Below are 23,627 nucleotides of genomic sequence, written 5' to 3' on the forward strand. Positions count from 1 at the left end.
ATGTATTTATATTTGTGTCTTTCATCCCTACCTGACTATAAGCTCTCCAGGACAAGGTCCAGATCTCATATACTTTATACCTCCTATGTCTGTCATGGTACTTGGGACATAGAGGCTTTCAACAAGTATGTGTGGAAATAAAGTGTTAGGATCAAAAGCACTAAATCATAGGCAGAGCTGGTGATATCTAAGATTTAATTATAAAAATAACTATCTCAGTCTATTTTAACATCAGCCTGTTGTAATCTTACATAATGAGAATTTATATACATACTAGAAGCCCGGTGTATGAAATTTGTGCACTGGGGTGGTGGTCACTCAGCCCGTCCTGCACCCTCTTGCAGTCCAGGAACCCTCAGAGCAGTGGTTCTCAACCTTCCTAATGCCACTACCCTTTAATACAGTTCCTCAGGTTGTGATGACCCCAACCATAAAATTGTTTTCGTTTCTACTTCATAACTGTAATTTTGCTACTGTTATGAATTGTAATGTAAATGTCTGGTATGCAGGATGTATGTAGGCGACCCCTATGAAAGTGTCGTTTGACCCCCAAAGGGGTTGCGATCCACAGGTTGAGAACCACTGCCTCAGAGGATCAGACCTAAGCTGGCAGGCGGACATCCCTCTTGCAGTCTGGGATCCCTCACTCCTTACTGCCTGCCTGCTCACTGCTCTTTACCACTCAGATCACTGCTCCTTAACGCTGCCACAGAGGCGGGAGAGGCTTCTGCCTCCACCGCTATGCTAGCCAGCCATGAGCTCGGCTTCTGGCTGAGCGGCACTCCCCTTGTGGGAGCACACTGAGCACCAGGAGGCAGCTCCTGCATTGAGTGTCTGCCCCCGGATGGTCAGTGCGCATCATAGCAACCGGTCATTCTGGTTATTCCACCATAAAGTTGCTTAGGCTTTTATTATATAGACTAGAGGCCCGGTGCACAAAATTCGTGCACCAGTGGGGTCCCTTGGCCTGGCCTGTGGGATTGGGCAGAAACTGGCTCTCCAACATCCCCCGAGGGGTCCAGGATTGTGAGAGGGCACAGGCCAGGCCAAGGGACCCCACCAGTGCACAACTGGGGCCAGGGAGGGACGCAGGAGGTTGACCAGCCAGGGAGGGATCGCAGGAGGGCTCCAGGGAGTGTCCGGCCTATCTCGCTCAGTTCTGATAGGCCGGACCCTAGCAGCAAGCTAACCTACTGGTCAGACTACTGGCCGACTGTCTGCCCTCTGGTGGTCAGTGCCTGTCATAGTGAACAGTTGAGCTGCCTTAGCATATCATTAGCATATTATGCTTTGATTAGTTGAACTGATGACCAGACGACCAGACACTTGGCATATTAGGCTTTTATTATATAGGAGGATTATCTTTGAAACACACAGTGTTAAAAAATGTTTATTTACCTAGGCAATATAATAAAACTTACCTTTTAAAATTTCAAATAATACAGAAGATTATAAATAAAAATTATATTTGTCTTTCTGCCCCCTTGTACTTTCTTTGTTAAACTAAACACACTTTACTGTACATCCTTACAGATCTTTTTTATCTATAAACATGTATTTACAAATATGCACACAGACATACATATGTTTATATATTTAGAGAGGTATTGTGTGTGTGTATATATAAATGGGATCCTACTGTATGTTCTATTTTGCTACTTGTTTTTAAATTAACAGTATATCATGGGTGTAATTCTATGTTGATACATATAATAATGTTCTTTTTTTCTGTTCCATTCCTGTGTATGTCTCTATATTTACTAAATGACAATGATGTATTTATATTTGTGTCTTTCATCCCTACTCTTGCCTTATTTAATTGTGCATGTATTCCTTTGTGGGAATATATCATTATATATTTAACTCGTCCACTTTGTGTAAACAATTATATTATTTTCAGTTTTTCACTGATCAACAAATATTGAAGTGTACATATGTCTTTATTTTCATATAGTTCAGTGTATATATTCAAGAATGCCTAAGGCTAGATTCTTAGAAGTAGATTTTCTGGATTGAACAGTATATACATTTAAAATTTTGATAATTTTTGCCTAATATTGTTTTGTTTTTAATATATTTTTATTGACTTCCGAGAGAGGAAAGGAGATGGAGGGAGGGATACAAACATCAGTGGTGAGAGAGAATCATTGATCAGCTGCCTCCTGCATGCCCCTAATGGGGATTGAGCCCTTAACCTGGGCATGTGCCCTGACACAATAAAAGGGCCCATGAGTAACAGAAAAACTCACCCAGTGTGATCAACTCCGAAATATATCCTTTTAATGGGAATGTAAGTTGGCACAAATAACTCAAGAACAACATTAGGTACCCAGCCAGTGTGGCTCAGTTGTTGAGCATCAACCCCTGAACCAGGAGGTCATGGTTCAATTCCCAGTCAGGGAATTCAAAATCAGGCCATTGTCATTCTTTATCTGGCTTAATATATTTTATTTAATTTTTTTTGCAAGAACTCTCAAAGGAAAAATGTAAATCATTTTAGTTGCTATAGGACACCAAATAGATGAAAATACTTTTTACATTTCTTAAGTACAATATATAAGTATCATTGTAATTATTTTAAAGTGTCTGTTTAATTAGAAAATTGCATTACTTAAGCATTCTGGGAATTGTGTAGATTTTTTTTTGCACACTACACAATCTGTTCTCCATTAGTAGAAAAATTTAAAAACTATTATTAAAAATTAGAGTATATTTCAAAAATTTTTCAAATTTGAAGGTACATTTTTGTTGTGGTTAGTATTCAGGTTTTTTACATATCCAGTTTCCATTACATTAAACACAATTAAGGTAGAAGTATTAGGGAACATTTATTATTTGAGTTATCTGTGTCATTCTTCCTTGCTTTGTAATACGTTTTGAAATCAAGACAAACTCATTTTTCATTTCTTAGATGCATACTTCTAGTGGAGGAGGATTTTGTGACTGTGGAGACACCGAGGCATGGAAAACTGGCCCTTTTTGTATAAGTCATGAACCTGGAGCAGCAGCTACTACAAAAGAGGTAAGAATATTAGTTGTTTTTGTTTTTTTAAATAAAAAATGCTAACTACTTTAAGCTTGCTGAAATTGGATAGAAATAAATGTTTTGTGTATGGGTTAAACTGAATTCCATTGAGAATCCTAATAGTGAATTCATAATGAAAAGATAACTCAGAATACTTTTTGTTAAGCAGTCAATTTGATAAGAGTGAACAATACATATTTAAGCTTAAAAGAACAAATGTAAGTAATTATTGTTAGAAGCCAAATGTAATAAATTAGGAAACTGAAGAACTGACACATAAATTTAATAATTACTTTCCTTAAAAAGAGTCAACAAATTGATTATTCACTATACATCCTAATCAAGAAAAAAAAGAAGTGAGCCAACTCAGTTGTACATAAGAAAGAAGAATGAGGAAATAATGATACAATTACAGAAGGAATTGTAAGCATTATAAAAAAACTCTTTATATGACTATACATTTGAAAATGGATTACTTTATCAAACAATATAAAATGCCAACTTATTAATAAACAGAACACCTGAAATATTTGTAAGCTTTGAAGAAATTCAGAAAATTGTCACGAGACAATACTTTTTTAAAAATGCCATCTAAACTAATTAAAGAGAAACGTGCAAATTGGTGTCACTCCGCTATGTCCACCAGGCAATCAGAGTGACTATGCAAATTAACCCAACAAAGATGGCAGTTAATTTGCATATGCAGGTGTGGCGTGAAGACTGGAGGCTCCAGCTGGACTGAAGACTGAAGAGGCTTGGCTTCTCCACTGGGGCCGGACCAAAGGCCTGGGTCCCAGGTGCCAGAGAAAAACCGGTGTTGGCAGCCAGGTGCGCGAATCTTCATGCAACAGGCTCCTAGTGTTCAAATAGCTTCACAGAGGAATTCCTTTCAAAACTTTAAGAATAAGGAGTTTTTGTACTCTTTAAACTGTTCCAGATAATGCTAAAGCAGTGAACACCCCTAGGGCCCAGCTTTTGATCTCTTTAAGTATCATTTTCCATTAAATGCGATCAGGGATTGCTGTGAAAATACTAGATTCCAGGCCTTAGGGAATACATAAGCTTATAAGGATGGGTTTATGTCAAAAGAAGAACACAACTTAAAAGGACTTCCATTGACCTGAGTTGGACAATTGTAGCATCAAAAAATAATAACAAATAACCGCAATAATTCATCAACTCATATTAAAGATATAAAAACCCATGAAACATATATGAGAAAGGAAAAATAGAAAGATGAAGTTTGTTGTCATCGTAGTGATTATTGTATCAATTCTTTAAAAGTTGGTAGGAATTGTGTTTCATGGTAAACGAGTATTTTCAGTTGATGAGGCAAAGCTCTTCTTTTATAAATATATTTTTATTGATTTCAGAGAGGAAGGGAGAGAGACAGAGAAACATCAATGATGAGAGAGAATTATTGATCATCTGCTCCTGCACGCCTCCTGCACACCCCCTTCTGGGGATTGAACCTACAATGGGGCATGTGCCCTTGACCAGAATCAAACCCAGGACCCTTTAGTCTACAGGTCAATGCTCTGGTCACTGAGCCAAACTGGCTAGGGCAAAGCTTTTTTTTTTAGACGAATACCAGATAATAGAAAAAGGATACTAGAATAACAAAAATCAACATTTTGCAAGCCCTAAGGAAATCTATACAATAAAAGGGTAATATGCAAATTGGTCAGGACACCCTCACAATAACGACCAAACAGCAGGCTACGTGGGGCAACCAGGCCGGCAGGGGGGGCAGTGAGAGTGAGGGGCTACCAAGCCAGCAGGGGGGCAGTGAGGGGCAACCAGGCCAGCAGGGGGGCAGTTGTAGGTGACCAGGCTGGCAGAGGGGAGCAGAGAGGGGCAACCAGGCCAGCAGAGGAGGGCAGTTGGGGGGTACCAGGCCTGTAGGGAAGATCAGTTGGGGTGACCAGGCCAGCAGGGGGGCCAGTTGGGGGCAACCAGGCTGGCAAGAGGGGGCAGCTAGGGGCAGTTAGGGGTGATCAGGCTGGCAGGGGGCGCAGTTAGGGGCGATCAGGCAGGCAAGCAGGTGAGCAGTTAGGAGCCAGCGGTCCCGGATTGTGAGAGGGATGTCCGACTGTCGGTTTAGACCCGATGCCCAAGATCAGGCCTAAACTAGCAGTTGGACATCCCCCAAAGAGTCTCGGACTGGAGAAGTGTTCTGCACCAGGCCACTAGTATATGATAAATAAGGATCATTACTGGATGTGAAAACCGTTGAGACTTGACTTGATAAGGAACAATATTCACATGGTTCTAAATTGTCATCTCATAGATTACTTGATAGTCATAAGAGAAAAAAATGAAACTTTACAATGGAGGTATCATGCTGTCATTCCTGAAGCCAGTCATGAATCGCTGCTAATAGTGGGTTGATGTGGCATAATGAGCATCATCTGATGTAAAATGCAGTCCATAGCTTAACACCTGAAAATCAGTCAATGCAATATACCATATAAATACAGTGGGGCCTTGACTTACGAGTGTCCCGACTAATGAGTTTTTCGAGATACGAGCCGTCTCTCGGCCAATTTTTTGCTTTGAGTTGCGAGCTAAAATTCGGGTTACGAGCCAGCTTCAGATACCCCACCACTAGTTGGCATAGCGAACGTCACAGTGAATGCCACAACATCAGCCCAGCATCACGTGTCTCACTCGCGTTCACTTTATGATTTGATATACGAGTAATTTGAGTTACGAGCTCCGTCACGGAACGAATTAAACTCGTAAGTCAAAGCCCCACTATAGAATAAAAAATTAAACCATGTGATCATCACAAAAGATGCAGCAAGAGCATTTCACTAATTCCAACATTTTTTATTTCATGATAAAAAAGACTTAAAATTAATAGAAGAGAACTTCCTCAACCTGATAGAGGGCATCTAGGAAAAACTCAAAGCTGTAATTATACTGGACTAGGGGCCCGGTGCACGAAGATTCGTGCACTGGGGGTGGGTCCCTCAGCCCGACCTACACCCTCTCCAATCTAGGTGCTCTCAGGGGAGCCCTCTCCAATCCGGGAGTTTCTGTCTGTCTTTGCAATCATATGAGCGAATTGTCTGAGACCACCCAACCCAGTTTGGTTTGTTGCTCACAGAGTAATTGAGGCACCTTTTTTTTTCTTTGCTTTATTGGTGGAGATTTCCTGGAAGTTTTAGGATATCTTCCCTTTAATTTTTCCTGGACACTCTGATTTTACTTATGTCTCTCACCTTTGCTTTCCCTCCATCTCCCACCGTGACAGTAACTTGCTCCAGGCTCACTTTGCTGTAGTGCCTAGGAGATCCATCTGCCACCAGAACTCCGATTCCCAGCATTCCTGGTGCTCCCTGTGCTGTGGGCTTCGGCTTTAGGTCCTGGGGCTGCCAACAGAACTACTATTCCCAGAATTCCTGGTGCTCCCCGTGCTCTTGGTTTTCTCTTCCTGCTCTGTCTCCATCCCACTGCCTCTCACTCTGCCAAGTCCTCCAAGCTGCCAGCTCTCCCTCTCTGCTCTCCGTCTGGCGGCTTGGGGAGCCAAGTTCCCCAAGCCGCTCCACTCTCAGCCAGCTCTCCCACTCGGCTCTCCACCCAGCAGCTTGGGGGAGCAACCGAGGGAACCACGGCCCCCCAAGCTGCCAGCTCTCCCACTCTGCTCTCCGCCCAGTGCCTGTTTATGCAAATTAACCCGCCATCTTTATTGGGTTAATTTGCATACTTGCTCCTGATTGGCTGGTGAGTGTAGCGGAGGGATGGTCAATTTACATGTTTTTCTTTTATTATATAGGATACTGTCTCCTTAACATCAGGAAGAAGACAAAGATTCCGTTCTTGCTACATCTATTCACTATTATATTGAGGTTCTAGCCAGGACAGTTTGTCAAGAAAAAAGAAATAAAAGGCATTCATATTGGAAAGGAAGAAGTAAAACTAGCTCCATTTACAAATGACATGATTTATATAAAATATATAGGAAATCCTAAGGAATCTATTAAAAAATAATTAGAACTAATAAATCCGTTCAGCAAGATTATAGGATATAAGATAATTATATAGCCCTGACTGGTTTAGTTCAGTGGGTAGAGCGTCGGTCTGCGGACTGAGGGTCCCAGATTTGATTCCAGTCAAGGGCATGTACCTTGGTTGCGGGCACATCCCCAGTAGGGGTGTGCATGAGGCAGCTGATTGATGTTTCTCTCTCATCGATGTTTCTAATCTCTATCCCTCTCCCTTCTTCTCTGTAAAAAAATCAATAAAATATATTAAAAAAATTTTTTTTTAAAAAAAGATAATTATATAAAAACTAGAGGCCTGGTGCATGAATTCTTGCTCCAGTGGGGTTCCTCAGCCTGGCCTGCGGGACCGGGTGGAAACCGGCTCTCCGAGTTCCCCTAAGGGGTCCTGGATTGTGAGAGGGCACAGGCAAGGCCAAGGGACCCCACCGGTGCACAATCGGGGCCAGAGCGGGATGTGGGAGGTTGGCCAGATGGGGAGGGCCCTCAGGAGGGCTCTAGGGCATGTCCGGTCCAACTCGCTCAGTCCTGATCGGCCGGACCCCAGCAGCAAGCTAACTAACTGGTCGGAGCATCTGCCCCTGGTGGTCAGTGCACGTCATAGCAAGCGGTTGAGTGGCCTTAGTATATGATTAGCATACTAGGAGCCCAGCGCGCGAAATCACGCGGCACCGCTCACCCACCTGCAGCCCTGCCTTGACACCGAACCTGTCCACGCCGAGCTCCAGCGTGCCTGGCCCAGCCCCCAAATCCTCTGGCCTTCTCTGGCCACTTTAAGCCCCGCTCTCAGTCCCTCAAATCGCCACAGGTTGGTCCCACCTTCTCTAGGTGCCTCCCCACTTCCTCCCAATCTCGGGAGCAACATGGCAGCTCCACCCCATCATGGCACCGGAGGAGAGCGTGGAAGCTTCCCACCTGCTGCACTATGCTCCTTCCCCTGGCAGGTGGGCCACAGGGCACTCAGAGTGTGAGCGGTGGGTTGCAAAGGACTGGTGAGGGGGGCACTATGGGCTCTCACCCCTGTCCTCCCTGGCATGGGATGGTCTCGCCTCCTCCAGGCACCTACCTGCTTCCGCCCCAAATCTGGAGCAACGCCCCAGCTAATATGCTAATGGTGTGGTCGTTACCCACTATGGTGTCCCAACCATTAGCATATTAGCTCTTTATTAGTATAGATTACACTTTGATTGGTTGAACAGACAACTGGCCACTTAGCATATTAGGCTTTCATTGTATAGGATTACTTGTATTTCATCCTAGCCAGTTTGGCTCAGTGGATAGAATGTCAGCCCGCGGACTGAAGGGTCTTGGGTTCGATTCCGGTCAAGGGCACATGCCTGGGTTGTGGGCTCGATCCCCAGTAAGGGGTGTGCAGGAGGCAGCTGATCAGTGATTCTCTCTCATCACTGATGTTTCTATTTCCCCCTCTTCCTTCCTCTGAAATCAATAAAAAAAAAGAAAAAGAAGCAAAAAAGTTTCTTATTAAAAAACAAAAACTTACGTGTATTTCTATACATTGTAATGAATACTCTGAAAATGAAGTTAATGAAAAAATTCCATATATTATAGTATCAAAGAGATAAAATATTTAGGAATAAATTGAAGAAAAGTATGAAATTTATATTCTGAAAACTACAAAATATTGTTGAAAGAAATTTTAAAATATCTAAATAAATGGAAAAACATCTCATATTTCTGAAACAGAAGAGTTACTATTTGTTAATATGCAGTTCTTTGTGTTTTTCTCCAATACCACCAAGGAATTAATTCAATTATTCGCCAACACTGTCCAGGTGTCTCACAAGTTTATACTGGATTTCCACTGGATTTCTTTTTTTTTTATCTTAAAGAGCTACTATGATTTTTTTCTTTTCTTTTCTGTTTGAGTCTTTGTTTAAATCAATGGTTCTCAACCTTGACTGCACATTAGAATCACCTGGTAATCTTTTTAAAATCCTGATTTCTGGGCCTCATCCTCCGGAAATTCTGTTTCTTTGTTATGGGGTGGGGCTACAACATTAGTAACAAAGAAACAGAATTTCCAGAGGATGAGGCCCAGAAATCAGGATTTTAAAAAGATTCCCAGGTGATTCTAATGTGCAGCCAAGATTGAGAACCACTGGTTTAAATAACGCTATTGTGTTACAACTTGCATACCATATAAGAAAATTCATCCATTTAAAGTGTATAATTCAATGGTTTCTTACTGTATTCATAGAGTTGTAACGGTCAGCATAATCAATTATAGAACACTAGAGGCCCGGTGCACAAAAATTTGTGCACTCGGGGGGGAGGGGGTTCCCTCAGCCCGGCCTGTGCCCTCTCGCAGTCTGGGACCCCTCGAGAGATAACGACCTGCTGGCTTAGGCCTGCTCCCGGGTGGCAGAGGGCAGGCCCAATCCCTAGGTGCAGCCCCTGGTCGGGCTCAGAGCAGGGCCGATTGGGGAGTTGGGGCGCCGCCCCCTGTCATGCACAGAGCAGGGCGATCGGGAGGTTGTGATGCCACCCTCAGTCACGCTCAGGGTAGGGCTGATTGGGGGGTTGGGGCACCGTCCCCTGTCACACTCAAGGCAGGGTTGATGGGGAGGTTGCGGCGCCACCCCCTGTCACGCACAGAGCAGGGCCAATCAGGGGGTTGGGGCACTTCCCCCTGTCACGCACAGAGCAGGGCCAATCAGGGGGTTGGGGCGTTGCCCCCTGTCACGCACAGAGCAGGGCCCATTAGGGGGTTGGGGCACTGCCCTCTATCACTCACAGAGCAGGGCCGATCAGGGGGTTGGGGTGCCGCCACTCTCACACTCAGGGCAGGGCCGATGGGGAGGTTATGGCTCTACCCCATCACACACAGAGCAGGGCCTGTGGCGGGAGGGGGTGGGGGGTGTTGGGCCACCGCACCCTGTCACACACAGAGCAGGGCCGATCAGGGGGTTGGGGCGCCGCACCCTGTCACACATAGAGCCGCAGGGCGATCAGGGGGTTGGGGAGCTCCCCCCTATCAGGCACAGAGCAGGGGTGATCAGGGGGTTGGGGCACCTTCCCCTGTCACACACAGAGCAGGGTGGATAGGGAGGTTGTGGCCCCACCCCCCGTCACACACAGAGCCACAGGGCGATCAGGCAATTTGGGTGCTGCCCCCTGTCACGCTGATCCCAGTGCTGGAGGCATATTACCCTTTTACTATATAGGGTAGAAGCCTGGTGCACAGGTGGGTGCCAGCTGGTTTGCCCTGAAGGGTGTCCTGGATCAGGGTGGGGGTCCCCACTGGGGTGCCTGGCCAGCCTGGATGAGGGGATGATGGCTGTTTGCAGCTGGTCACACACTCTTCAGGGTGGGGGTCCCCACTGGGGTGCCTGGCCAGTCTGGGTGAGGGGCTGAGGGCTGTTTTCAGGCTGGGGGTAACTGAAGCTCCCAACTGCTCCTTTTTTTCTTTTTTTTTTCTTTTTTATTCTGGGCCAGCTTTAGCTCTGAGGCTTGGCTCCAGCTCTTAGGCCTCCGCTGCTGAAAGTAGGTTTCTGGCCTTTGTTTACAATGTTGTGATCCTGCTGGCTGAAGCCCAGCGGACTAAAGCAGGTTTCTGGGGTTTTGTTTAGCTTCTATATTTGTTACATAGTTGCTTAGAGTTGCAGCTCAGAGACCTGCAGCGGCAGGCGGGGAACGTTGGAGTCCTCCGTCACTGAAGCAAGCAAGCCTCATGTTAGTTTCAAGCTGCCTGGCTGCCGGCCGCCATCTTGGCTGGCAGTTAATTTCCATATCTTGCTGATTAGCCAATGGGAAGGGTAGCGGTCGTAAGCCAATTACCATGTTTCTCTTTTATTAGATAGGATAGGATTTTTATCATCTCCAAAGAAACCAGTCATTCAATTTTTACAAACTTCCCAGCCTTCGGCAATTAATTTGTCTCTGTAGTTTTGCCAAGTTTGGACAGCCTATATAATAAAAGCCTAATATGTTAAGTGTCTGACCATTCGTTTGACCAGTCACTATAATGTGCACTGACCACCAGGGAGCAGATGCTCAGACTTATAGGTTAGCTTGCTGCTGGGTCTGGGCGAGACAGGGCTGGACACGCCCTGGAGCCCTCCCACAGTCCCTCCCCAGCCCTGTTCGTGCACCAGTGGGGTCCCTCATCCTGGCCTGCACCCTGTCGCAATCTGGGACCCCTTGGGGGATGTTGGAGAGGCGGTTTCTGCCCAGTCCCCATAGGCCAGGCTGAGAGGCCCCACCAGTGCATGAATCCGTGCACCAGGCCTCTGGTATTTTATAAATGGGAAGATATAATATTTGATAGGCTTCTTTCACCTAGCATGTTTTCAAGGTTTATCCATGTGGTAGCATGTACTTCATTCCTTTTTATGACCAAGTAATATTCCAATATATAGATATATACCACGTATTATTTATCCATTTATCAGTTGATGGACTTTTGGGGTGTTTCCACTTTTTGGCTATTAAGAATAATGCTACTATGATCATTTGTGTATACGTTTTTGTGCAGACATTTTTAAATTTCTCTTTGATAGATACCTAGGAGTGGAATGGCTGGGTCATATGTTAACAATGCTTAACATTTTGGACACCTCTTAGACTGTTTTCCTAATTGGCTGCACCATTATATTTCTACCAGTAGTGTAAGGGTTCACATTTTTCCACATCCTGGCCAACACTTGTTATTATTTGCCTTTTTCGTTATACTCATCCTAACAGGTGTGAAGAGGTATATCATTGTGATTTTGATTTGCATTTCCATAATGGCTTATGATACAGAGCATTTGGATGCATTATTTTTTTAGCTGATTGGTTTGAACAAGCCTTTTATTAAGGAGATGATGTTCTGTAATAAAAAGTTTTTTATGGGAATCAAAAGACCCAGGTTTTAGTCTTGCTCCTATTTATAGGCTCTTTGACCTTGGATGGGTTCCTTATCCTTTAAATGTCATTAATTCTCTGCCTTTCTTACAGAGTGGCTATGGGAATCAGTTTTAAAGAATACTTTATCAATTTTTAGAGCGAGAGGAAGGGAGAAAAGAAATCTTGATGTGAGAGTGTAACATCGTTCTGTCTCCTGCATGCTCCCCACTGATTAGCCCACAACCCAGGCATGTACGCTGACCAGTAATCGAAACATGAACCTTTTGGTGCATGGAATGACGCCCAACTGAGCCACATTGGCCAGGGTGTGAGAAAGATTTTTGTAAATTATAAGAGATAACCAGTAGTTCTCTGATATTATCATAGTTAGGCTACTCAGAAAGGCAGAGAACATTCATATGGCAGAGCATCACTAAAAGGGGGTGAAGAGGGGCATGGTCCTGTCTCCTTCCTTTCTGTTATCTGTAGCACTGACTTGGCCACAAGGAGTTAAACTAAACTTATATAAATAGCAACTTACTTGAGGTCAACTCAATTTTATTCCTGGAGGATGGTGTAATGAACTTATTAAAATTCATTAGAGGCCCAATGCACGAAATTCACGCAAGGGGCTCTGCCCTTGCAGCCCCGGCTTCGTCAGAAAGGTGGCCCTGAAGGCCATTTGGCTGTCCGGTCTAATTAGCATATTATGCTTTTATTATTATTATGTTTTTATTATTATAGATTATTATAGCCCTGGCTGGTGTGGCTCACTTGGTTTAGTGTCATCCCATGCACCGAAGAGTTGCAGGTTCAATTCCCAGTCAGGGCACATGCTCAGGTTTTGGGCTCAATCCCTGGTAGGGGGCATGCAGGAGGCAGCTAATTGACGTTTTGCTCTCTCGTTGATGTTTCCCTTTTTCTCTCCCTCTTCCTTTCTCTAAAAAAAGAAAATCAATTTAAAAATCTTAAAAAAATAAATATACATAATTATAAATTAATAACACTATCTTCTTTATCCATTTTATTTGTATACAATGTTGGTAGTGTGTTTTTCTCTGCTTTCTTACAGAATTTACGTTGTTCATTGAATGAAGAGGTAATTGCCCAAGCCAGGAAAATGTTCCCTTCAGTGATAAAATACATTGTAGAAATGACTATATGGGAAGAGGAAAAAGAACTGCCTTCTGAACTCCAAATAAGGTGGGGAAATTTTTCAAAAGCTGTAAGTTTTAGTGATTGTTATTTATATTGCAAAATAAGTGTTGGAAGAATGTTTTTGTTATTTACTGCTTAATTTATTACCATTAATGCAAATTTTATAGAGAATCGTCTTTTGGAATACTTTTAAAATGTCCATTTATATGAGATGTTCTGCTAGGTGCTAACAGAAGTTAAACCAAAAAAGAAGAACCTAGTCAGAATCTTCTGATTTTTAAGAAAAAAACAAACCAAAAAATCTATTTGCAGGGTTATGTTCTAAATGATTTATAAGTCCCTAGCAGCCACTTATACCAGTAGGGAAGTAAGTTGCCCAGTTTGATACTGGCCTGGACCAACTTCCCGGCTCCCAGTAGGTTTGTGAACAAAGGTAGAGACTTGGGCACAGTGTCTGTCCCTTTAGCCCAGGTCTTTAAGATTAAAAAATGTTTGATGGCCCGGCCAGTGTGGCTCAGTGGTTGAGTATAACCTGAAGGTCATGGTTCGATTCTCAGTCAGGGCACATGCCCAGATTGCGGGCTCAATTCCCAGTCAGGGGCATGCAGGAGGTAGCTGATCAGTGATTCTCTCCTATCATTGATTGATTTTTTTATCTCTCTCTCCCTCTCCCTCTCTCAATGTGTTCCTCAGGTGGGTTGTTGTACATTTAAAAAACAACAACAATAAAATACGCTTGTTGGCAGGAATTAGGAATTGGCCCTTTGCCCTGTGCTTTGGTATCTAGGATTATTTCAGTTATAGATATTGAACATCTTTAAGCCCCAAATCCAGGAATTCCTAATAGGCATAAATAAGTCTTTCCAAGACTATAATATTTGCTCTTAACTTACAAATACAAAAGCGGATTCCAGACCTGATATGAAGATATAATTTGGGCCTTGTGGGTAAATCTAATCACAAATATATTATTCTTCTTTGAATTTACTAGGTTTTATGGTTTGTTTTATTTTAGGAGAGAAAATTAAGAATTTAAGTTTATAAAGACAATAAACATTGTTTTACTCTTGCTGAGCCATAAACTGCTAAGGAAAATACAGGTCATCAGAGATTATGTCCACAAAGGTTTTAATTTCAAATATGTGATAGCATCAGTTAAACTCGTATAAGAATTGTGTTGGTCAACAAAATACTAGTTAGCAATCTGCCTGCCTAAAAAGGGAAAGTTGCTTGAGTGTGGATGTGTATGGAGGCAGCATCGGACTTCACATTCACATATCTGAGCTCTGTCCTTCTCACTGCCTATTGGCATTGTGACCATGAAGAAATCCTTTGAGCTTCCATATCCTAAGCTATAAGAGGCCCAAGAAAATCTTCCTCTTAGAGTTATGAGGATTAATAATTGAGCGCATTGTAAAAGCATATTATATAAACTGTTGAAAACTGATAACATCTAAATTTGTGTAGCCCATGACAACTATTTTCACATGTTTTATAAGATCCTCACACCACTCTCAAATGTAGACATTATACTCTTCTTAGAGATGGAAGAGGCATTGTCATATCAACAAGTCTAAAAGCCTAAGCCACCCAAATGTCTATAAGGCCCCTCATTCAGTCAAATGGTAGTGCCTGCACTTTAAGTCTATATACTTAAAAAAACTTAAATGTACTGTAAAATCAGAAATATAAGGTAAAACAAAAATAAATTCAGTAAGAACTAAATGTTATTAAAATGTTAGTATTATTGCCTGCTTGAAGGTTCTGAGTCTGAGGCATTTCTTCCTTTGTCAAGATGAGAAGTTAAGAAGAGTGGTATTAAAACCATGACCCTGGTCTGGACCAACTTCAGGTTCCCAGGAGGTTGTGAACAAAGGTAGGGACTTGGGGACAGTGTCTCCCTTTAGCCCAGGCCTTTAAGATTAAAAAATATTTGATGGCCCCGCCAGTGTGGCTCGGTGGTTGAGCATCAACCCATGAACCTGGAGATATGGTTCAATTCCCAGTCAGGGCACATGCCCGGATTGCAGGCTCAATCCCCAGTGGGGAGCGTTCAGGAAGCAGCCAATCAGTGATTCTCTCTCATCATTGATGTTTCTTTCTCTCCCTCTCCCTTCCTCTTTCAATGTGTTCCTGCCACTAAACTGACAATAATAATCTACACCCAGCCATGGTGGCTCAGTGGTTGAGCATCGACCTGTGAACCAGGAGGTCACGGTTAGATTCCCCGTCAGGGCACATGCCCGGGTTGCAGGCTCGGTCCCCAGTAGGGGGAGTGCAGGAAGCAGCCAATCAATGATTCTGTTTCATTCATGTTTCTATCTCTCCCTCTCCCTTCCTCTCTGAAATCAATAAAAATATATTTTAAGAAAGTTAAAAAAAATAAACTGATGATAATAATAATCTGTATCTGGAAGTGATTAAAAAAAGTTGGGAAAAAGACATGGAAAAGGTAATACTTTTATTAGGGTTTTTAAAATTCCACAGTACTGTACTACTTAAAATAATTTTCTATATGAGTATTATAGTGGTACTTTCTCATATGTATGAACTTACACAATGCTGCTTTGGTACAAATGTCATATTATTTTAGTCTATTTTTCATATTTTCTTTTGTTTATTTGTTGCAATATCTGAATGCTTATCTTATTTTTTAAACAGGGAGAAAAATGAAAGATACTATTGTGTCCTTTTTAATGACGAACACCATTCATATGACCATGTCATATACAGTCTACAAAGAGCTCTTGACTGTGAGCTTGCAGAGGCCCAGTTGCATACCACTGCCATAGACAAAGAGGTTTGTGAGCTTCATTTGAATTATTGTACTGTCTTATATCAGTTCCTGGAAGTTAGGTGTTGACTGAGCCTTTGCCAAGTGCCCTAGTATTTATTGTGTTAGGTACAACCATCTTTTTCACCCATTTCTTATATCCTACACAAACTGGTTAAAACTTGACCTTTCTATGTGTGTATCATAGTTGTAGATAACTATAACTTTCCTCTTTTAGTCTAAGTAATTAGGTGGCTGAATGTATTTGGCAAAGAGTAAAGAATGTTGGCTCAACTTCAGTCCGTTTGTGTAATTTTTATTGAATGAATGAATAAATGTGTGAATTATTAAAAGTGTATATTTCTGAGATTTTAACATTCATTAAAACTATTTTTAGAATAATATTCATTTATGGCTCAGCTTTTATTTCATTTCCATCCAAAGCAATGAGTTCCTCAGGTGTATAGAAAGACTGTTTAACACAGTCCTGCCCTAGAGAGGAGTGTAATATAGTGAAAGAAGCAGCATGGCATTAGTAATTAGTGTAGTGATTCCAGGGCTGAGGAAACAACATCCTGGCCACACCTCTCACCCACTAGTGGACCTTAAGTGTATTGTGCAACACATGCTGAGGAACTTTGAGTTATTCACGAGAAGTACTTATTTATTTACTTATTTATTTGTTATTTTTATTGATTTCAGAGAGGAAGGGAGAGGGAGAGAGATAAGAAACATCAATCATGAGAGAGAATCTATTGTCCGCTTCCTGATTGCCCTCTACTCGGGATCAAGCCCGCAACCCAGGCATGTGCCCTTGACCGTAATCAAACCTGGGACCCTTCAGTCCGCCAGCCAACATTATCCACTGACCCAAACTGGCTGGGGCTATGCATGAGAAGTATTTAAAGCATATAGCAGGAGTTTACTAAACTTCAGTTATTATTATCAGATGGAAATCGAGTACACTACAAAAAGTAAAGAACTGACATCTTGCTAGGCAGGAAATCTAAAATCCTAAAGTATAGAAATTCTCTACTAGTGGTATTAAAAGTTCTGGAGCTACCCGAAGGTGTTAAACATTTGTGTTTATCGTTCATCTTTTAACTTTTAGGCAGTCGACAAATGATTAATAATTAAGAACTGATTAGGTTTTTGGGCTATATATTACTAATTGATTTGGATTGTCATTCTGCTATTTAGTTCTCATGTTTGTCTATTATTAGGGTCGTCGGGCTGTTAAAGCAGGTGCTTTTGCTGCTTGCCAGGAAGCAAAAGAAGATATAAAGGTAATTTTCTGAATTAGGGGCAAAGAGAACATAAGAGGAATGCACATGTAAAACTACTATCTTTTTGAAATGGGTTTCATAGTTGGTCCGACGGTTGTGGGATATTGTTAAGCTGAAATGGGTTTTGCATCCTAAGTAAAGATAGGGTTGATGTATTTGGATCCAGAGATTTGGAACTGCAGTAGTCATGTAATTTATTTTTTAAAGAATAGATTACTTAGTTAAAACAAAACTTTAAAATTAGGGTTTTCTTTTATATTCCTTTTATTTGTAGAGTCATTCAGAAAATGTCTCTCAACATCCACTTCATGTAGAAGTTTTACACTCTGAGGTTATGGCTCATCAGAAATTTGCTTTACGTCTTGGCTCCTGGATGAACAAAATTATGAGCTATTCAAGTAAGCATATAGTCTAATACTGTGGTTTTTTTTTAAATAGCTACAAATTTAAAATATTAAGTATAAAATAAAATTTCTTTTATTAATATATTTTGATTAATTTTCAGAAATGAATTTCAAGTACTGTAAATATTATTTTATTGGCTCTTGATTCTATGATGTTGACAGAATTGTCCTTGTTATCAAATGTGCTAAGATTAATGTTAATTTTTTCACATGCTATAGGAAACATACTTTTGGGAGAAATGTTTAAGAATAAAAATTATGTGATGACTTTTTTTTGTAGGTGATTTTAGACAGATCTTTTGCCAAGCATGCCTTAGAGAAGAACCTGGCTCTGAGAAGCCCTGTCTCATCAGCAGGCTAATGCTTTGGGATGCAAAGCTTTATAAAGGTAGGTGGATCTTTGCTTATGCTGTTTGCTATGAAGCAAAGGAAGCTATGAGCTCTTTTGTTGACTATTATCAGTGATCTTGGTTTATAAGATAAACATTAAGGTAAGATCGACCAATCAATATGTATTCTTCTATGTTGAAACTTGTGGATACTGCCTTTTAATTATAGTGCCTTTTCATTTAGTCAGGATCAGTAAAAGAAGTATGTATATGTATGTAGTGCCATTATTAAAGTTGTACTAATATTAATTTTTGTAAATCTAAACAAAGAACAAAAAGTGAAAGGTAAGAGAGAAAGGCTAAAGGGGATGGAAAAGGGAAGAATAAAGAGTAAGTAGTTTTGAGTGAAATAGAATGAAAAGGAGTGGAGAAATGTTGGGAGAGGTAGAATGAAGTAAGATAAAGTAGTGAGAAGACTACAGAAAAAGAGGAAAAAGGCCATATATGTATATATTTTAAATTCTATCTATTAAATAATATAATAAATACTGCTCATATTTGAGTCCTTGAGGTCTATTAGCATGTGAAATAATTTTATAATATTTTGCCACTTCTAATAGCTGGAATGTTTTTTTTGCCTTGGTGATACTACCCCACTTCCCCTCAAAAATGATTTATAGGTGCCCGTAAGATCCTTCACGAATTGATCTTCAGCAGTTTTTTTATGGAGATGGAATACAAAAAATTCTTTGCTATGGAATTTGTAAAGGTAATTGCTCTTTATAAATAGATATCAATAAACAGAAATAGAAAACATTTTTGTAAATGAAGTAATAGAAATAAAGGGGATAATTATGAATCCAGAATTTAATTTTATGATTCATTTCTTTGTCAAACAGTTTTTTATTTTCACATTTGCTAGTATGGAAACAGTCTGGGAGAGGAGAAAGGTGGGAAATGACCTATTATTTGCTGAGACAGAACAATAGGAAGTTATCACGTTCATTCATCCTTTCTAATCATTTGCCTGTTAATATAATAAGAATAGAAGTGACTAGTTGAAAGTCATAGCAGGGAAAAGGAACATATAAGAATGCTAAAGGGCCCTGGCCACTTTGGCTCAGTGGATGAAGCATCGGCCTGTGGACTTAAGGTTCCCAGGTTCGATTCCGGTCAAGGGCACATGCCCAGATTGCAGGCTCGATCCCCAGTAGGGGGTGTGCAGGAGGCAGTCAATCAAAAATTCTCTCTCATCTTGATGTTTCTATCTCTCTCTCCCTCTTCCTCCTCTCTGAAATAAATTAAATATATATATATATATATATATATATGTTTTTTTTAAAAAAAAGAATGCTAAAGGGAGGCAGGAATTATATGGGCAAGAGTTCTGTTTTGCCTTATGTTAGGTATCCAATAACTACTTGTTAGGATCCTTTGATATTGAATTGCAGGCAGTTCTGTAAAACTTAAAACAAGGCAGAGGTAGGACCCAGGATAGAACTGGAAGCAGAAAGTGAAATAATGATTGTTAAAGGCAAATGGTACTATAGGGTAAGATCCTTCACTCCCTGGATTTTAGAAGTAGATTGTTAAAAGTAACTAAGACATTTGGTTTCTTAAAAGGTGATAATTCAGGTTGTCAGCTCTATTTTTCTAAAATTCTTTAGAGATACAATATTGAACCATATGTGTAATCTGAAAGGAAATTATTTTCTTATACAAAATCAGTTCTCTTTACTAAGATGATATTTTTTGTATGCACTGGGTACCTCTTAAATCTATGGGAATTCTAATGGATAAAATTAAATATGTAGATCAAGGATCTAACACTACATGACTGAATGTATTATTTTTGGTCTCCCAATATGTCAGGGTTTATTTTCAGCTGGTGTGCACCAATATGGATAAGAAATTATGTACAGCCAGCATCCATTCTGTTTAAGGCTAGATTGAATCTGATTGGTTGGTTTTCTGGCTCATATCAGTTTATAAGTACTTGGAATATAGGCCATGGCCTATACCATTGGGATAGAATTTGCTAGCGATTACCCCAGATCCTGCTTGGAGGAAGGATATACTGCACCATTGCAGTCCTCTGTGATTTTTTCCCTGTGTTTGTGTGTTTTGTGCATTTTGTTGTTTGTTTGTTTTTTTTGTTTTTGTTTTTTAGAAATATATTTTATTGATTTTTTACAGGAGGAAGGGAGAGAGATAGAGAGTCAGAAACATCAATGAGAGAGAAACACCGATCAGCTGCCTCCTGCACACCTCCCACTGGGGATGTGCCCGCAACCAAGGTACATGCCCTTGACCGGAATCGAACCTGGGACCCTTCAGTCCACAGGCCGATGCTCTATCCACTGAGCCAAACCGGTTTTGGCTGTTTGTTTGTTTTTAACATCTATTTATTTATTTTAAGCCTCACCAGAGGATATTTTTTCCATTGATTTTTAGAAAGAGTAGGAGGGAGGGAGGGAAAGTTAAGGTGGGAGGGGAAGAAGAGATGTGAGAGAGACACATCGATTGGTTGCCTCTTGCACATGCCCGGGGAATTGAATACTTGACCAAAAATCAAACCCGTGACCCTTTGGTGAGTGGGCTGATGCTCTAACCACTCAGACATACCAGCAAGGGCTGCATTTTTTATAGTTCTTACTTCCAACTCTGTGAGATTGGGCAGTTGAATTCATATTTGGTCTCTTGTTCATTATTTTCTTTCTAATGTATTTTTGTTGACCATATTATTTCCCATCAAGAAATAGGAATTATAATACTTGTCATCTTATATATAGAAACAGATTTGCAGCAGCTGTTAAAATTGGGATTTTTAAGTTTTCAGTAGTCATTTTTAATTGATTCTCCACTTATTACTTATTATATCTTTCAGTATTATAAACAGCTGCAGAAAGAATATATCAGTGATGATCATGATAGAAGTATCTCTATAACTGCACTGTCAGTTCAGATGTTTACTGTTCCTACTCTGGTATGTATTAATAATTTCTTTGCAATCTTTCTAAGTAAAACTTGTTTTGTTTTTTAAGAATTTTGCTTAGTGTTGATTCAAAACAATGTCAAAATCATTTTGTTGGGCTAATTTCATCTGGAAAATTGAATAATACTTAAGTGGTATCTGCATGTGAATAATATATTAATGGTATCCAAAGACAAGGTAACTTGTGAAGTGGGAATGATGGCACTACCTTTGTCTTAAAGTCCTGATCCGTGAATTCCAGAGCTTATTTCTCAGTTTTAAGAGTAACGTAGGAGCAATGCCTTTTCAATACCAATTTTTTTTTGCTTTTTTTGTTGTTGTTGTCCTTTAGTTATTGGGGTGAGTAAAGATAAAGCAGGTGCAGGGTATGACTCCAGTATTGTGGGAGATATAGTGCTGCATAGAACTGGGAGGAGAGTAGAGGATTCTGCTTTCTTTTTGTGCTACTTTTTTTCCTATTTCTTTTGGACAGTTTGGCTAACTATACTTTCCCATTTCAAAGTCCAGCGAAAGGGATGGGAAGAGATAGTGGCTGGGAGTTAGGGGGATGTGCCATAATAAATAATAATGTGACAGAAGTTATGAAGTATATCTATGATTGTTCTGTTTTTGTTGGTTGTATGATTGCCTATGGTAAGCATTATATAAATAATCTTAGTAATGGGTTTGGAGTGTCCAGACAGGTGTTTTCTAGTTATTGAGGAATAGGGAATTTTTTTACTTTTAGAAAATAGCTTCTCAGAAATTGCTGTTCTGTGAGACAAAGGACTGTGTTTGATCTTCAGTAAACATATTAAAAATGACTTACTGACCAACCAAATAAGTTAATACTAAAGACAACATCTTGAAATATTCTGCAGGCTCGACATCTTATTGAAGAGCAGAATGTTATTTCTGTCATTACTGAAACTTTGCTAGAAGTTTTGCCTGAGTACTTGGATAGGAACAACAAATTCAACTTCCAGGGTTATAGCCAGGACAAATTGGGACGAGTATATGCTGTTATATGTGATCTAAAGTAAGTTGTTCGAGTCAAAAGGTGAAGGTACTTATTAAACACACTGCTTATTTGTTCTGTCTTGTAAATAAACCTCTGATGCTTTTGGTTATCTAAGATTCACTTATTATAATGAGAAGTAAAAAGAACCCTTACTGTCTCACGTCAATAAATGTTTTAAGTGAAGGCTTCTTATAGAGTTAAAACCAAATTAATAAAAAAGGGGCCTGTCACAGTAACTTAGGGTCAGTAAATGAATCTCCACTTAGTTCCACTTCTGTACTTTGGTTCTGTCCCTCTTGTATAGTCTCTTCGGGCATAGTTTCAGATGATTTAGTTGGTGTGAATTTTGTTTTAACTCCCGTTTTCATGCATGTAACCAAGTTATTGATATTCATCGGTGGTTTCTTAAGTTTTTCTCCTTGAAGAAAGTGGAGAGTTTCTTTTTAAACTAAAATGGAAATCACATGATAAATCTTGGGATTATTGGACCTAAAAGGGAATTTATTTTAGTAATAAATGGTGAATATTATAAGGGTTATAATATCAACTATTAAATAATTCATAAACTTCAAAAAATTCTTTTCTTTTAGAATCTATTAAGATAAAATATATTTCATTTAGTTTGCTATTTAAAATGAAGGGCTCCATGACATAATTATTTCTAGTCCTGAGGGGGAAAAATCACATTTTGTCCCCTTCTTCTAGTGACCATGTAGGGTACATTGTAGGGTATAGAGAGATGGAAACAAATAGACTTCCAAACCAACCTAGAAATAGTTGAATCTATTTTAAAAATACATTTGAAAGATTTCTGGAATTATGCCTTGGATCCTTGATGAGGAAAATGCTTCCAGACCTTTTCAAATTCCTCAATTTCTGAATATGATTATGACGTACAAATCTTTAAAGTTCAGTAAATTATTATGTTATTACATCTTCAATACAAGTCGAGATGGTGGAAGAATTCAGTAGTAAGTCACCATTTAGCTATTGTGATTCACAAATTCTGCATAAATTGTATATTAGGCAAAACAAACAAAAAATATACAAAAACTCCAATGGAGTGCTTATAGTTATCAGTGTTAAATTAGTATATTCATCATTTTTTGGTCTACTGTACAGTAAAAATCTCTTTACTGTGGCTCTCACTGTGAAGTACTCTTGTAACTGAGTTATTTTTATATCCAGAGAAGAGATGCATTATCACATCATTGTCTCATCATATTTTATTTTATGGATCTCTGATTATAGTTATTCTTTATGATGAATAACTTAGAGTCAGGACATCCCTGCATACCCATATGATAAAACTTTAAGAGATCCTGGTTTGGAAGGCAACTTTAAAGTTTTCCTACTCTTTTGATGCTTACAAGTTCTCTTCTACATCCTTAACTAAATAGTGATATCTCTGAATACAAGGAAAAGGGAAAGTGAACATATTTTGAGCACCTGTCCAACAGATACTGTTCTAGGCTTCTCATGTAACTCACTCTCACGAGTGTCCTCTGTTCTTTTTTAAAATATATATATTTTTATTTCAGAGAGGAAGGGAGAGGGAGAGAGATAGAAACATCAATGATGAGAGAGAATCAATGATCAGCCATCTCCTGCACGCCCCACACTGGGGACTGAGCCCGCAACCGGGCATGTGCCCTGACCAGGAATTGAACCATGACCTCCTGGTTCATAGGTCATTGCTCAACTATTGAGCCACACCAGCCTAGCTTCTGTTCTTTTTTAGTAACTGTTATGTGCTAAGGAGCTTAACTTATTTCATCTTATTTTATTCTTGCAACATTCTC

The 23,627-nt window shown here is 40.2% G+C and overlaps 1 protein-coding gene across 4 annotated transcripts in view; it reads left to right on the forward strand.

Annotated features, from left to right (window-relative positions):
• The window catches only part of UBR1 (ubiquitin protein ligase E3 component n-recognin 1), a 145,649-nt gene that overhangs the window by 23,273 nt on the left and 98,749 nt on the right, over nucleotides 1–23,627 (forward strand). For all 4 annotated transcript variants that reach the window (XM_059703687.1, XM_059703708.1, XM_059703698.1 and 1 more), the window contains exons 4-12: nucleotides 2,912–3,022; nucleotides 12,953–13,083; nucleotides 15,700–15,838; nucleotides 17,035–17,097; nucleotides 17,372–17,495; nucleotides 17,782–17,889; nucleotides 18,511–18,599; nucleotides 20,718–20,816; nucleotides 21,686–21,843. In XM_059703687.1, coding sequence (XP_059559670.1) covers nucleotides 2,912–3,022; nucleotides 12,953–13,083; nucleotides 15,700–15,838; nucleotides 17,035–17,097; nucleotides 17,372–17,495; nucleotides 17,782–17,889; nucleotides 18,511–18,599; nucleotides 20,718–20,816; nucleotides 21,686–21,843 — 1,022 coding nt within the window. The remainder of the gene's footprint in view (nucleotides 1–2,911; nucleotides 3,023–12,952; nucleotides 13,084–15,699; nucleotides 15,839–17,034; nucleotides 17,098–17,371; nucleotides 17,496–17,781; nucleotides 17,890–18,510; nucleotides 18,600–20,717; nucleotides 20,817–21,685; nucleotides 21,844–23,627) is intronic.

Source organism: Myotis daubentonii, chromosome 1, assembly GCF_963259705.1.
Source record: "Myotis daubentonii chromosome 1, mMyoDau2.1, whole genome shotgun sequence".
NCBI classification, from domain to species: domain Eukaryota; kingdom Metazoa; phylum Chordata; class Mammalia; order Chiroptera; family Vespertilionidae; genus Myotis; species Myotis daubentonii.